General features: G+C 38.3%; 1 protein-coding gene across 2 annotated transcripts in view; it reads right to left on the reverse strand.

The window, feature by feature from the left end:
- Window positions 1-8,638: 8,638 nt before the first annotated feature.
- SLC30A9 (solute carrier family 30 member 9) overlaps window positions 8,639-13,888 on the reverse strand; it is a 55,778-nt gene continuing 50,528 nt past the window's right edge. For both annotated transcript variants that reach the window (XM_084900954.1, XM_084900953.1), the window contains exons 16-18: window positions 13,354-13,483; window positions 11,196-11,309; window positions 8,639-9,641 (exon numbers count right to left, since the gene is read on the reverse strand). In XM_084900954.1, coding sequence (XP_084757080.1) covers window positions 9,597-9,641; window positions 11,196-11,309; window positions 13,354-13,483 — 289 coding nt within the window. In that variant the 3' untranslated portion in view covers window positions 8,639-9,596. The remainder of the gene's footprint in view (window positions 9,642-11,195; window positions 11,310-13,353; window positions 13,484-13,888) is intronic.

The following is a 13,888-nucleotide window of genomic DNA, read 5'->3' on the forward strand; positions in this document are numbered from 1 at the left end:
CATGTCAATCCCACATAGCACGAGGTGGTGGGGGAAGCAGCAGGCAGCCGGTAAGGAGCCTGAGCCCAGCTGGGTGCCACGGAGCTTCTGCTCATCCCAGCTCCACTGCACCTGCCACACTTGGGCATGCAGAGGGAGTGTCCACCAGCTGTGAGCCCAGTGTTTGGCACCATCTGTCAGCTGAACGGCACTCCTACTATGGGAGCACACTGACCACTAGAAGGCAGCTCCTGCATTGAGTGTCTGCCCCCTGGTAGTCGGTGTGCATCATAGCTACCAGCAGTTGTCCAGTAGCTTAGGCATATATAAATAGACTAGAGGTCTGGTGCATGAAATTTGTGCACAGGGGGTCCCCTCAGCATAGCTTGAACCCTCTGCAATCCGGGACCCCTTGGAGGACATCCCTCTCACAATCCTAGACCACTGGCTCCTAATGGCTCCCCTGCCTGCCTGCCTGGTTGTCCCTAACTACCCCCACTGCTGGCCTGATCACCCCTCACTGCCAGCCTGGTTGCCCCTAACTCCCCCCCCCCTGCTGGCCTGGCCACACCTTACTGCCCCCCTGCTTACCTGGTCACCAACTCCCTCTGCCAGCCTGGTTGCCCCTAACTATCCCCCACACTGGCCTGCTCACACCTTACTGTTCCCCGTGTTGATCTAGTCACCCCTAACTGCCCCCCTCTGCCAGCCTGATCTCCCCTAACTGCCACCCCACTGGCCTAGTTGCCCCTTCACTGCCCCCTGCTAGCCTAATCACCCTCAACTGCCCCCCCCCCCACCGCCAACCTGGTCACCCATAACTGCCCTTCCCCCTCTGGCCTGTTCACCCCATGCAACCTGCTATTCAGTCATTTGGTTGTCCCTCACTAACCCCCTGATCAGCCTGGTTGTAGGCAGCCATCTTTGTGAGGGTGTGAGGGTCAATTTGCATATTACCTCTTTATTATATAGGATAGATGTTCTCTTATAGTTTGGATCTTGGCTCTGAATTCTTTCCTAGTCAGAACCCAAGTACCAAGGGTGCTGATCCCAGGTCCCTTTTGTCTACAACAAAAGGAGAGGAACTTATTTTAACAATGTTCATAGCATGGTTAGGTCTCCTCATAGAAAATGAATTGATTCACAAACACAAAATAGATTTTGTTATAGAGTTCCTTTTTTTCAGTCAATAAGCCAGCTTACCCATTCACCATCTTCATCAGCCTTGGGTCTAACTAGGTTTGACTGCTTCCTAAAAATCAAGTTTATCCTCAAAAGATGAAATAGTGACATTCCGTCAAACCTATTTTCACAAATGGGTCACGTATACTCTAGTTAACTCCTAAACAGGCATTCCAAACATATCCTGAAGATGGCAGCATTGTTAGAATAAGATAGCCTCATAGGAGATTTTTCTTTAAAGGAATCCTTAGTTGAACTTTAATGTTTACTAAAAATATTATTGACATTATTTTATGGTCATTCTTTGGATACAATTCCAAATCTACCCCCCCTCCCCCAATAAATTAGATTTTATAAGAGAATTCATAGTGATCTTTCTTTAAATTTTACAACCCCAATAACTACCTATCGTGTCTTAATGCAGCCATGCCTGGCCAGTATGACTCAGTGACTGAGTGTTGACCTAAACACAAATAAGGGGAACAACAAATCGATGTTTCTCTCTCTCTCTCTCTCTCAAAAAAAAATCAATAAATAAATTTTTTTAAAAATTTATAGAGAATAGATCTTAAAAGTTCTCATCACAAGAGGAACATTTTGTAACTAAGTATGGTGACAGACTTAACTAGACTTATTGTGGTCATCATTTTGCAATATATACAAATATTGAATCATTATGCTGCACACCTGAACTATTATAATATTGTGTGTCCATTATACCTCAAAAAAAAAAATCAAGTAAATAACTAATAAGAAAAATTGAATTCCTTTAATCTGAAAACACTGCCAAGCTTTGAGGGGTGGTCTTCAGGACACAGCAAGGCCCTGGGCCTCAGAGAAGTGACAGTAGCTGAGACACTCCCCCAGGAGGAATGCCAGGCTGGGCAGAAAAGAAGTCCCATGGATCAGATGAGGTGGAAACAACTGTGACATATATTTCTTTCCTTCTGGAGGTCCGCACTTTTTCACATTTAGAAGAAACAGATTTTCTATATCAAATATACACTGCCCATAAAATTTTAAATTGCTTCAATCTGAGTTTAACAGCCACCTCTCCTTTCATCTCTTACTAAATCAAGGCTATATCTAGAATTCAATAAGAAAATTTATAATAAAAATGGGTTTCAGAGTTTTCTCAGATTTATTTAATATTTCTACTGAGAATAGGTAAACCAAAATTCATAACTGCAGCAGGAAACAATACCTTGAAGCTATATTTAGGAGGAAACATGTTAGATACACAGAACTACAAGAGACAGTATGTGTGTGTGTGTGTGTGTGTGTGTGTATGTATGTGTATATATATATATATATATATATATATATATATATATATATATATATACCATTTCAAAGCAGGCACAAGACTTTTATCCATTATGATTCTCCAGATCCTGCAGAAATGTAGCCACGTGGAATGCACTCAATACTGAAGGCCACAGACCATCTGTATCTACACTCAGGGAATGAAAATGCACATTGAAATTCCAGTTAGAATAAGACTGGGTTAGACTGATTGGACATACTATCCATTGAAGAGCAATGTGCATATTCTGCACATATTCTGTCCCTCTTGTCTAGAATACTCTCCACCCCCACTGTCTGTGTGCCTGGCCTTGAAGGGCACTTCCAGGAGGAGGTTTTCCTACCCACACTGCCCAGGTAGTTACAGGGTGGCACAGAGCCTCATGACACAAAGCACTCAAAAAATATTTGTTAATGTAATGATTAAAGGCTCAGTTTTTAGATTTTATTTTTCAGTCTTCTTAGGCATCGTTTTACAATGACCAGTAGTGAGATCTGAGTAGTTCGATTCTATAAAATAAAGTTAAGCACACCACCATGTTGAGTTCCAACAGTATATGCCCCTATTACTGGGGGGTGGAAATCCTTATGGGTAACTTTTGAAATCTAATGATGTTAAATTTAAACCAAGTTAAAAACAAGAGAGGAGAAACCAAGATGGTGGCATAGGTAAACACCTGAAATTGCTGCCTCGAACAAACACTTCTAAACTACAACTAAAAGACAAAATGGACATCATCTAGAACCGCAGGAAGGCTGGCTGAATAGAAATTCTACAACTAGAAGGAAAGAGAAAAGCACTCTGAGACTCAAGAGATGCAGAAGTAAAGTGCAGAGGTACAGAGGCGCAAGTGTGTGGAAAGGGCTGGCAACTGAGTACACGGTTGTCTTTTTCAGTTGGGAGAGAGACACAAGCTCCCAACTACTCTGAACTCCAGTTCCGGGCGGGACTCTGGGGACCCAGACTCATACGGGGAGAAATTGGACTGTCTGGCATCAGGTGGAATTTGAGGGCAACTTTCTCTCAGAGGTGCTTGCATATGAATGGCCTGGCCATTTGCAATCTATTGTAAAATTACCTAACGAACTGCAGCTGGATCAGAGAGCTACTGAACTTCCAAAAGAAGGCCTAAGGCCCCACAGCAGCTTGCATTGCTTCACAGCTGGGCCTCATCTGAGCACCTCCAAACCCCAAACAAAGAAGAGGAATCTGCAGATCTCTCCGTGGCTACTGCTTGATGGCCTCAGGCAGAGGCTAGATTAACACCTCCTTGGAGATCCAAGAGCCAGTGTAGTCAAGAATGGGACAACCCAAATTACACCTCCTCAGATCCATAAGGGACACACTTAGGGGAACAGATTCAGTGAGCACCAAAGCCCCACTGAAGCAAGTCTTGCCCCATAAGGGTGTCTCCAGCACAGACTTTCTCCCATCATAGACACAGCTGATCCTCACAGCCAATTGGACTGGAGGTCAATTTCTCCCAGTGATACCAATAATAATCAAAGATTAACTACACAAGACTATGCACACAGCCCATAAAGGGGTGCACCAAGAGTGTCCACCTCAGGTAATTGGGGAGGCTGAGACACTGGGCCCTATAGGACAGGGAGAAATAAAGGGTTTTCCATTTTATAAGGGGAAGTGAGGAAAGGCTTCATTGATAAGGTGGTTTTGGAGCAGATATTTGAAGCAGCATGCTGTGCAGGTAGTGGTGGACTTGTTAGCTTCTTCAGGACTTTGTTATTCTGTGTGAGATGAAAAGCCATAGGAGGGCTCTGAGAAAAGAAATTACATGATCTGACATATTTTCAAAACATGACAAGCTGCTGTGCTGAAATAGAATGTGTGGGCTAGGATTGCCGGGGGAACCAGTTAAGAGGCTCTTTTGAAAATTCAAGCAAGATAGGATGATGGCCAACATTAGACAATAATTGAGATGATGATAAATGGATTCCAAATATACATCAGTGAACCTTGCTCAAGTGTTGAATGTCCATTGTAAAAGAAATGGAAAAGAGTTAGGCATGAGTCCAAGGTTTCAGGCAATTGAAATTATGAAAATACCATTTATCGATAAAAAGACTGCAAGAAATTTTTTTTGACAATGAAAAAAACAGCCCCTATCTGAAATATACCATTCTCAGGAAAGAGGGAAAACAACTATGGTGGAATAGTGCGATAGCTCATAAAATACCTGCTCAAACATGGCATATGCCACTTATGCTCACATTTTATTGGCTAAAGCCTGTTTCATGGCGTAGTCTACTGTCAGTGGGAGGTACTGCAAGTCATATGGCAATGAGATGATTATTCAACTGGGATGTATAGTCCTCTTACATAAGGGCAGTGAATAATTGGGAACAACCATATAATCTATCACATCAGCCAAGTGGAGATGCCAAGAAGGCAACTAGATTTGAGTCTAGGGTTCAAGGTTCAGGTTTCAACAATAGTTTCTGAAGTAATGGGATTGACTTACTAAATGAATGTGGACTGAAACGTGTAGCCCAGGGACCCTCCAGTGCTTGGAGGTAAGAGAAATGAGGAGGAACTTCCAAAAAGCACTGAAGTGTGGCCAGTTGGGTAGGTGGACAGCTCAGAGTGGAATTCTGGAAGCCAAAGAATTCAGTGTCAAATGCTGCTAAGAGGTCAAGTAAGATGAGAATTTAAGATTGATCATTGTGCCTGGCTGGTGTGGCTCAGGGGTTGAGCATGGACTCATGCAGCAAGAGGTCACCAGTTAGGTTCCCAGTCAGGGCATGTGCCTGAATTGTGGGCTCAATCCTTAGCAGGTGTACTGGTATAGGAGGCAACCAATCAATGTTGATGTTTCTCACTCATTGATGTTTCTCTCTCTCTCCCTCTCCCTTCTCTAAAATCAATTTTTTAAAAATCCATAATAATAAAAGGATAATATGGTAATTAGACTGGACAACTGAACAACCTTCTGAATGTCCTTCCTGACAAAGCTGGGGCCGAAGGGAAGCTGGCTAGGGTCCTGGGTGCCTGTGGGCGACCTGTGGGAAGCCAGTAAGGGTCCCAGGTGCCAGAAGAAAGCCGGAGCTGGCAGGCAGGGTAAGGAAGGCCTACTCTTGCACTAATTTTTGTGCATCGGGGCTATCGTGTATATATATAAAAGATTGGCCACTGTACAGAATAGTATGGAGGTCAAGGACAGGGTGAACGGAGATACTGACAAAAGCCTGATTGGAGTGGGCTTCTGAGAAAATGGAAGAATTACAAGTATAGACAATTCCTGTTTCACTGTTAGGGAAGTAGCTGAGGAGTTTTTAGTGTGTTATTGTTTTAGTCTGTTTTTCTAAGATGGCAGAAATAACAGCATGTTTATGAAAAATCCAGGAATTTTGCTCTAGTTTATCAAAATGTAATATTATCTATCGTTAAAGGATATACTTTCTTACGATTTGTGCGTTAGCAAACACATGACATCCTAATAACAAACTTCTCTTTATACTGAAAACTGACTTTAGAATTAAGAATTGTTGAAGCCCTAGCCAGTTTGGCTCAGCGTACAGAGTGTCGGCCTGCAGACTGAAGGGTCCCGGGTTCGATTCCAGTCAAGAGCATGTGCCTCAGTTGCAGGTTACTCCCTGGCCCGGGCCCTGGTTGGGACTCATGCAGGAGGCAACCAATTAATGTGTTTTTCTCACTTCAATATTTCTCGCTCTAAAAATCAATGAAAAAGTATCATTGGGTGAGGATTTAAAAAAATAAATTTGTTACTTTTGTGAAACCAGGAAACTATAATCTAACAAACATATTCAATGAATAATAAATTCTGTTAAAAAACATAAGCATGATTTTTAAGGTAAAATGTATCCAATGACACAGCTTAGTTTTTAATACACGAGGTAAAGAAGAATTTATGTTACAAAAAGAACCACATTTATTTATCACGGGGGGGGAAATCCCAAACTAATAAGTGAACTGCTCTTATTTACATAAGACATTTATTAAGAAAAGAAAAAAAGCATCCTGAGGGACCAGGACCATCTTAATCTGCCAATGAAATCAAACAACTGAAACACAATGTAATAGAAATGGCATTTCTCTTCTTCCATAAAACCAAGTCTAGGAATGCTAGTAAACTTAAATGCAAATGTAAAGACTGCAAGACCAATTTTCTATATAAATCCTTCCAAAGTCCCATTTCAGAAACAGGAATGAGAGAGTTAGGAGAGACAATCTCTGAATCCACCTTTTACATTCAATTCTTTGCTTCACTGACTTCTGACAGTTTGGCGAATTGGAGGTCAGCATTTATTTTTAAATGCCAAAACTTGACAAATACAATTTGAGAAAGACAGAATAAATCTCAAATGCCTGTACGATTTTCTGTAGGTCCTAGAATTCTACCTAAAAAAGTTACCAAATTTAAGACATAAGTAATTTCCTTTATTTAGATGGTACAATTTTAACAAAAAGCATTATCCAAATTCTAGGATAATTAAGGTGGCACTAAAGTCATATACCCCAAATTCAAGTGTTATTATGCCTTTTGTTATTCTGGGTTATGTGGGGTGTATGTAGGATGATGTATGCAGAGATTAACTTTTCTGGGGGCAGGGGAGTGGCAAGGTGGATTTCCAATCTGGTCCTAGCTCAGTTTCCTCTCTATGTTCAGAAATCTTCCTCTTTGGAATTGGATACTTATTGGCCACTAATATGATCCACTTATAAATAGGTTTCCATCCCTCACCCTCCCTTCCTCTGCCATGGTCTCAAAAAAAAAATGTGCCACCTTACCTAGTTCGGGATCTGATTAGAGATCCATTCTCAGCCAAAGCTGAAAACAAGCACACTTGACCTCCGATAGTTTCCAGATTTCAGCTTAGTCATGGGCCCTTGACAGTCCTCTTCTGTCCAACATTAGTCTTATTACTATTCTACTACAGGAGCTATTTTCCTTTAAAATATTAAGATTTATATGTTTAAATATTCAAATGCTATGGAATAGGATAAGACTTAAAAGAAGTATTAATTTGGAAACACACACACACACACACACACACACACACACACACACACACAAAGAAACCTGAATGAGATACCTTATTTTAAAAGAGAGACCCAAACCCTGGTTTTCAAATTCAAATTTGACTCTAGTTTAAAAGAAAAAAGGTCCAGAGATGTCTTACATTTCCTGATCCCACAGAAACAATCAATTTACTTTATATGCACTATGCTTCCTCATATCCAATTTTGCTTAAACTGTAAAATACCGGTGCACAACAGCACTGAAAATGAGACAAACATAAGCCTTCAGTTATTTAAGAATAGTTATGACCTCAATCAAATCAGATTAGAAAACCAAATTTGAGATATTTTAAGGAGTTAAGTTATTATTGTCTAACTACATGAAATTTTTTAGAGTAATTTTACAAGGAGAGAATTGGATAGAATTTGGTACTTTCCCACATTGGCAGTGACATGGAAAAAAAAAAGATGGCAGGTGGAAAAGGGGAGAGAGGAAGAACACAGTGTATAGAGTGAATTATAATGGGGGAAAACCAGTTTCAAAAAAAAAATGAGTGAAGAATTTGAAACCATAAGAACAGAGAATCAAATTATATATATGTATATATATACAATAATTTTTTTTTATCTTAAAAAATAAAACTGGAATGTAATTTCCTTTAAAATGTACAGCATGCAAAATGCTCTGTAATGGTAAAAATAAATGTACCACAATGTACTTTCACAATTTTCCAGTAGATTACATTTATGGGTCAAAATTATCATTATGACCTTTAATCAAATGTTATTTTTGTTTGTTTCAGCATTGCAATTTGCTGTAATTCATTAACTTTGATCTAAGTAAGTTTTAGACACTGACCTCATATAGGTAGTTAGGTCCTTATGTCAAGCACTCATTTACCCAGCAGAGAGATCCCTCAGCCATCATTTGTGTGGACAATGCTCAGTGATACCTGAGCCATTTTGAGAAAGAGGACAGAGCTGTAGTTTTGCACTAGATTTTTAATTACTCAATTATATTTCTTTTCACCTTGATACCTTATGATCATTAGAAAGCTACTTACCTAATCTTATAGCCATATTTATGCTAAATACCCATTTGTAACTGTGAGGAACTCAGGTTACAGACATGCTACAGACTATGGTGTTATAAAAAATCAAGGACACAAGTTCTGCGTAAGAGATTTACTTCTATCCCTTTCTCTTAAAGCAAGAAATATCCCACAGTTCAGGTTTACATAAGTAGTGCCTTTTTAAATAAATTAAAAGTAAAATGTTACCTTATCTATAAAATTATAAATATTTCTAGCCCATTATACAGAATGTCAAAATACTTATAAATGCATTATGTCCTAATAAATACACATGATGGCACTGAAGCCAGTTAAAAAACAAAAAGCCAGTCATTACACTGGCCCATGGAAACATATAGGGTTATTTTTTTCTTTAGCCATCACAAAAATTAAACCAAGTAAGAAAGCAAAGGAGAAGTAATAAATTTTACAAAATGGCAACTACTATGACCTCAAAGGCTGTATTAAAATGCCTTCCTTCAATTCAGTAACCAAGCCCATTCTGGAATGAACATTTATAGATAACCAGGTTAGGAGAGTGCCCCTCTTAGTGCTCAGGGCAAAATCATAAGGTATGTAAAAATAATTTTCATATTCTATAACGGCAGACTGAAGCGGTGTGACTTTAAAAACCACAAACCAAGATTTAGCCAGCACGTTCAGTATTGGCAGGTTTTGATGGAGTGAAGTCTTCAGTGGAAATAAAATTAATAACCCTATAGATGCTGCTTATTTTTACCAATATGAAGAAAGAAAACATGATTGTAAGGTACAATATACTCTGACAGGCCAAAATGAGAAATTGTGATCAATTTAAGTTAACTGCTTCCTACTAAAACATAAAAACTTGATTTCCAAACTGGTTCAATTTGTAATGTGTCTCTTAGAAGAAGTAGTTTTAGTTCTGTAGATTGTTGAATTGCCCTTTTACATAAAATATTTCCTTCATCTTAAAAAAGAGTGGCTTCTGAATGGCGTTGACTCCTTCAATGTGGGAAAGAAGGCTCAACAAACTTGTTTCCAAGGTCCCTCTGAAGTGAGTCATTCCATCCAATCTATAATATCTCCAAATCGACATGTCGAACTTCAGGATTTCGTTTCTGAAAGGAAAAATCACCACCATGTTATTCAGAGCAAAACAGAATCTTCTCTTTCTTGTATTCCTTTTGGTCACTAAAACCACTGAAAACATTTGATCAAACTATTTCACTGTAGCATACTGTTTGGCCAATTTGCATATCAGGCTTCTGTTATATAGGATTTTTTTTTAAAGAGGTTATCAGTTGTCAGGCTTTGGTATATCAAAAGAGAATAACACAATCATTTAAAAAAGTGTATGAATATGCTTATGCTCCTTCCTTTCTTCATATTATTCAACCAAAAGAATATATGGATGTAGAAACAGACATAGGAATCTAGCTGTTTTTGAGTTTTACAAAACTGTGAAACAATACCACTGTTCTCACTAATTTTTTTCATTTTAGAAAACTTAATTTTGTTAAAATGTTATTTACATTAACATGTAATCAATTTATGCTTTTAAATAAAATATTTTTCAATTTCTCAGTTTTAATTTATGATTTGGTAAATATCAACAACTATAAACAAACAAAAGCTCTTTGGGTCCTCAATAATGTTTAAGAATGTAAAATATGTGAAAATTGCTCATGTACAAACTTCAAAAATATTGCCTGACAAAGTTTTTGAACTATAATATTAACATTAATAAAATAATCTTAATTGAAGTACTTCTATTAATGTGATCAGATCTGGATTATAAAAGAAAAGAGAATAAGTAGTGATATGCTTCCCCTCAATTTTTGCTTTTGTTTTCCTTCAATTTTTAACAAAATTAAAGAATGGTCGCCCTAACCAGTTTGGCTCAGTGGATAGAGCGTTGGCCTGCGGACTGCGGGGGGTCCTGGGTTTGATTCCAGTCAGGGGCACATGCCTGGATTGCGGGCTCAATCCCCAGTAGGGGGTGTGTAGGAAGCAGTCGATCAATGATTCTCCCTCATCATTGATGTTTCTTATCTCTCCCTCTCCTTTCTTCTCAGAAATCAATTAAAACTATATTTAAAAAAAAAATGGTCAACATTAACTGGAAAAAAATGTATGGCCTTTAAAAAGCTATGTTAAAGATCATTTTCAAGTTTTACTTACTGCAAACAAATAGAACTCAAATGTCAATAAATGACAATCTAAGAACACTGAGAATTTTTAAAATTTTTCAGTAAAGTAACCAATAGGTTGTTATGATCTCCAACTGAACAAAACAAACAGAAAATATAACATCAGATAGACTAAAAAAGCAAGATACATGTGTTTGTCACACACCATTTTTTCCCTAACTTAACAAACATATTTGACTATTTTAAATACTATGCAAGCATATAGAATAGTGATAGACGTAAAGAAATTAAAGTTGAGCTACATAGGTTCAAATCCCAATTACCCTACTTTCTTGAACAAATTATTTTGAGTTTTACAAAATAATTTTTCCAACCCAATCATTTCTCACCCAAGGCAACCAATACATCATGGGTTATTGAGATAATATATATAAGATGCAATTAGCATAGTGTCTGACATACAGTAAGTACTCAAAAAATACATTATTACTTTGTTATATTATTATAATGAATATATCTTACTTTTAGTTCCTTCTCAAGTCTATCTACTTCAGCTCCCAAAGTATCAATAATATTTTCTCCATGTTTAAGCATAAATGTCTCTAGTTCTTCAGGAGTTTTTACTTGTTGAATTTCCTATAAAGAGAATGATAGCAGAAAAACAAAATTAAAATTTTATAAAATCACAATAATATGTTGATGATTTCTTTTAAAAAGTTGCGACACCATTAAGTTTAATGAAAAATGAAAAACTTTTTTAAGCTGACCCTGCTCAGTTGGTTGGAATGACGTCACATACACCAAAAGGTTGTGGTTTCCATCCCCAGTCAGGGAGCTTACGAGAAAGCAACCAACTATTGATGTTTATCATATCAATGTTTCTCTCTCTGATTAATGTCTTCCCCTCCCTCCCTCCCCCCCTCCCTCCCTCCCCCCCTCCCTCCCTCCCTCCCTCCCCTCTCCCTCCCTCCCTCCCCCCTCCCTCCCTCCCTCCCTCCCTCCCTCCCTCCCTCCCTCCCTCCCTCTCTCTCTCTCTCTCTCTCTCTCTCTCTCTCTCTCTCTCTCTCTCTCTCTCTCTCGTCTTTCTCCCTTCTCCCCTCTCTCTCTAAAAATCAATAAGCATGTCCTCAGGTGAGGATTAAAAAAATAAAAAGATGCCCTAAACGGTTTGGTTCAGTGGAAAGAGCGTCAGCCTGCAGAGATCCCAAGTTTGATTCTGAACAAGGGCATGTACTTTGGTTTCGAGCACACCCCCCATTAGGGGGTGTGCAGGAGGCAGTTGATTGATGTTTCTAACTCTCTATCCCTCTCCCTTCCTCTCTGTAAAAAAATCAATAAAATATACTTTAAAGTAAATAAATAAATAGACAACTTTCAAGCCACAGGCAATAAACAATCTATTTCTGAAAAACTTATATTCAAGAAAAATTGAGTAAAATACCACATTAAGGTAGCATAGAAATTAGTGGTAAAAAGCAAAAACAAAAACAAAAGCAATATTCAGTAAATAGTACTAGCTCTCTGTTCCTCTCCCTTCCTCTCTGTGAAAAAAGATCAATAAAATATTTTTAAAAAACAATAAAAAAAAAAACCAAAAAAACATAACTGCCTCTACTATGTGGCCACTTCTTCTGGCATTTCCAACCACTTATGTGTGATTTAAGCTTCCTTTGAAGATTTTTTAAAAATATATGGATTATTTATTTTTTGTAATCCTCACCTAAGGATATTTTTTTCTGTTAATTTTTAGAGAGAGTGGAAGAATGGGGGTTGGGTGGGAGAGAACATCGATGTGAGAGAGACACTTCAATGGGTTGCCTCCTGCACATACCTGACCAATGGGGCTAGGGGATAAAACCTGCAACCCAGGTACATGCCCTTGATGGGATATCGAACCCGAGAAATTTGGTGCATGGGCTGACACTGCAATCACTGAGCCTTACCAGCCAGGACAAAAATATTTCTTGCCGAAACCAGTTTGGCTCAGTGGATAGAGCATCTGTCTTCGGACTGGATTGATTCCGGTCAAGGGCATGTACATTGGTTGCGGGCACATCCCTGGTAGGGGGTGTGCAGGAGGCAGCTAGTTAACGTTTCTCTCTCATCGATGTTTCTAGCTCTCTATCCCTCTGCCTTTCTCTCTGTGAAAAATCAATAAAAGATATTTTATATATATATATATTTTATATATATAATTCCTTTACCTCACCAAGGTTGTTAAAAGTGCATTAGGTAATATATATAAAATGTCTGGCCAGCACTTTATACGTTTGCACTTCTCTCTCCTCTAGTCCACTCTACAGTAAATAAAAGGATCTTTGTCAAATTTTGGAACCCTAAGAAGTTAAAGGCTAAAGTGACTTTATGAACTATAAAAAAAAAAAAAAGTTTTATTTTAGCCCTGGTCAGGGTGGCTCAGTTTATTGGGCGTCATCCGCGCCTTGAAAGGCTGCTGGTTTGATTCCCGGTCAGGGCACATGCCCAGGCTGCAGGCACAATCCCCAGAGGAGGTGTGCAGGAGGCAGCCCATCAGCTCTCACATCAGCGTTTCTCTGTCTTTCCCGCCCTCTCTTTTTTTCTCTCTCAAAAAAATATTTTTAAAAATATTTATTTCATTTATTTAAAAAGTAACTTTTTAAACCACTGCTTTTATAAAAAAACAATAAATACATACACTTACCTGTAGCAATTGGTCAAAATCTTGTTTTTCCAAATATGATCTTGTAACAACTCGTCCATCAAAATCTACTTCTGCCTTAAATCTTACTTTACCTAGCCCCAAATCTGTGGCTTTAACATCATGAATTGCCCTGCAATCAATAACGATGGTTGCAAATGGTTACATATATATATGCTTTAATGGCACACAGTCTAGAATTATTTTTTCCACCAGTGATGAACATGGACTAAAATGGTTTTCAGAGCGTTTACCATTAAGTGCCATCTATCATTTTCCAAACAAATGTCCATTTAGCTATTTTTACATAATGCCAAAGGTGTAAACTTAATAAACATTATTTTATGGTAATCTGTATATACATAAACTATAAAGTTAATAGATTTTAAAAAAATCAACTCTAAATTACTTCTCAATAATCTGGTCATTCTATCTCATGGTCCCTTTTTTCTTTTTTTTAATATATTTTTATTTATTTCAGAGATGAAGGGAGAGGGAGAGATAGAAATGATAAGAAAGAATCATAGACTGGCTGCCT

The sequence above is a fragment of the Pipistrellus hanaki genome (genome assembly GCF_964339955.1).
Source record: "Pipistrellus hanaki genome assembly, chromosome: 1".
Classification (NCBI taxonomy): Eukaryota; Metazoa; Chordata; class Mammalia; order Chiroptera; family Vespertilionidae; genus Pipistrellus; species Pipistrellus hanaki.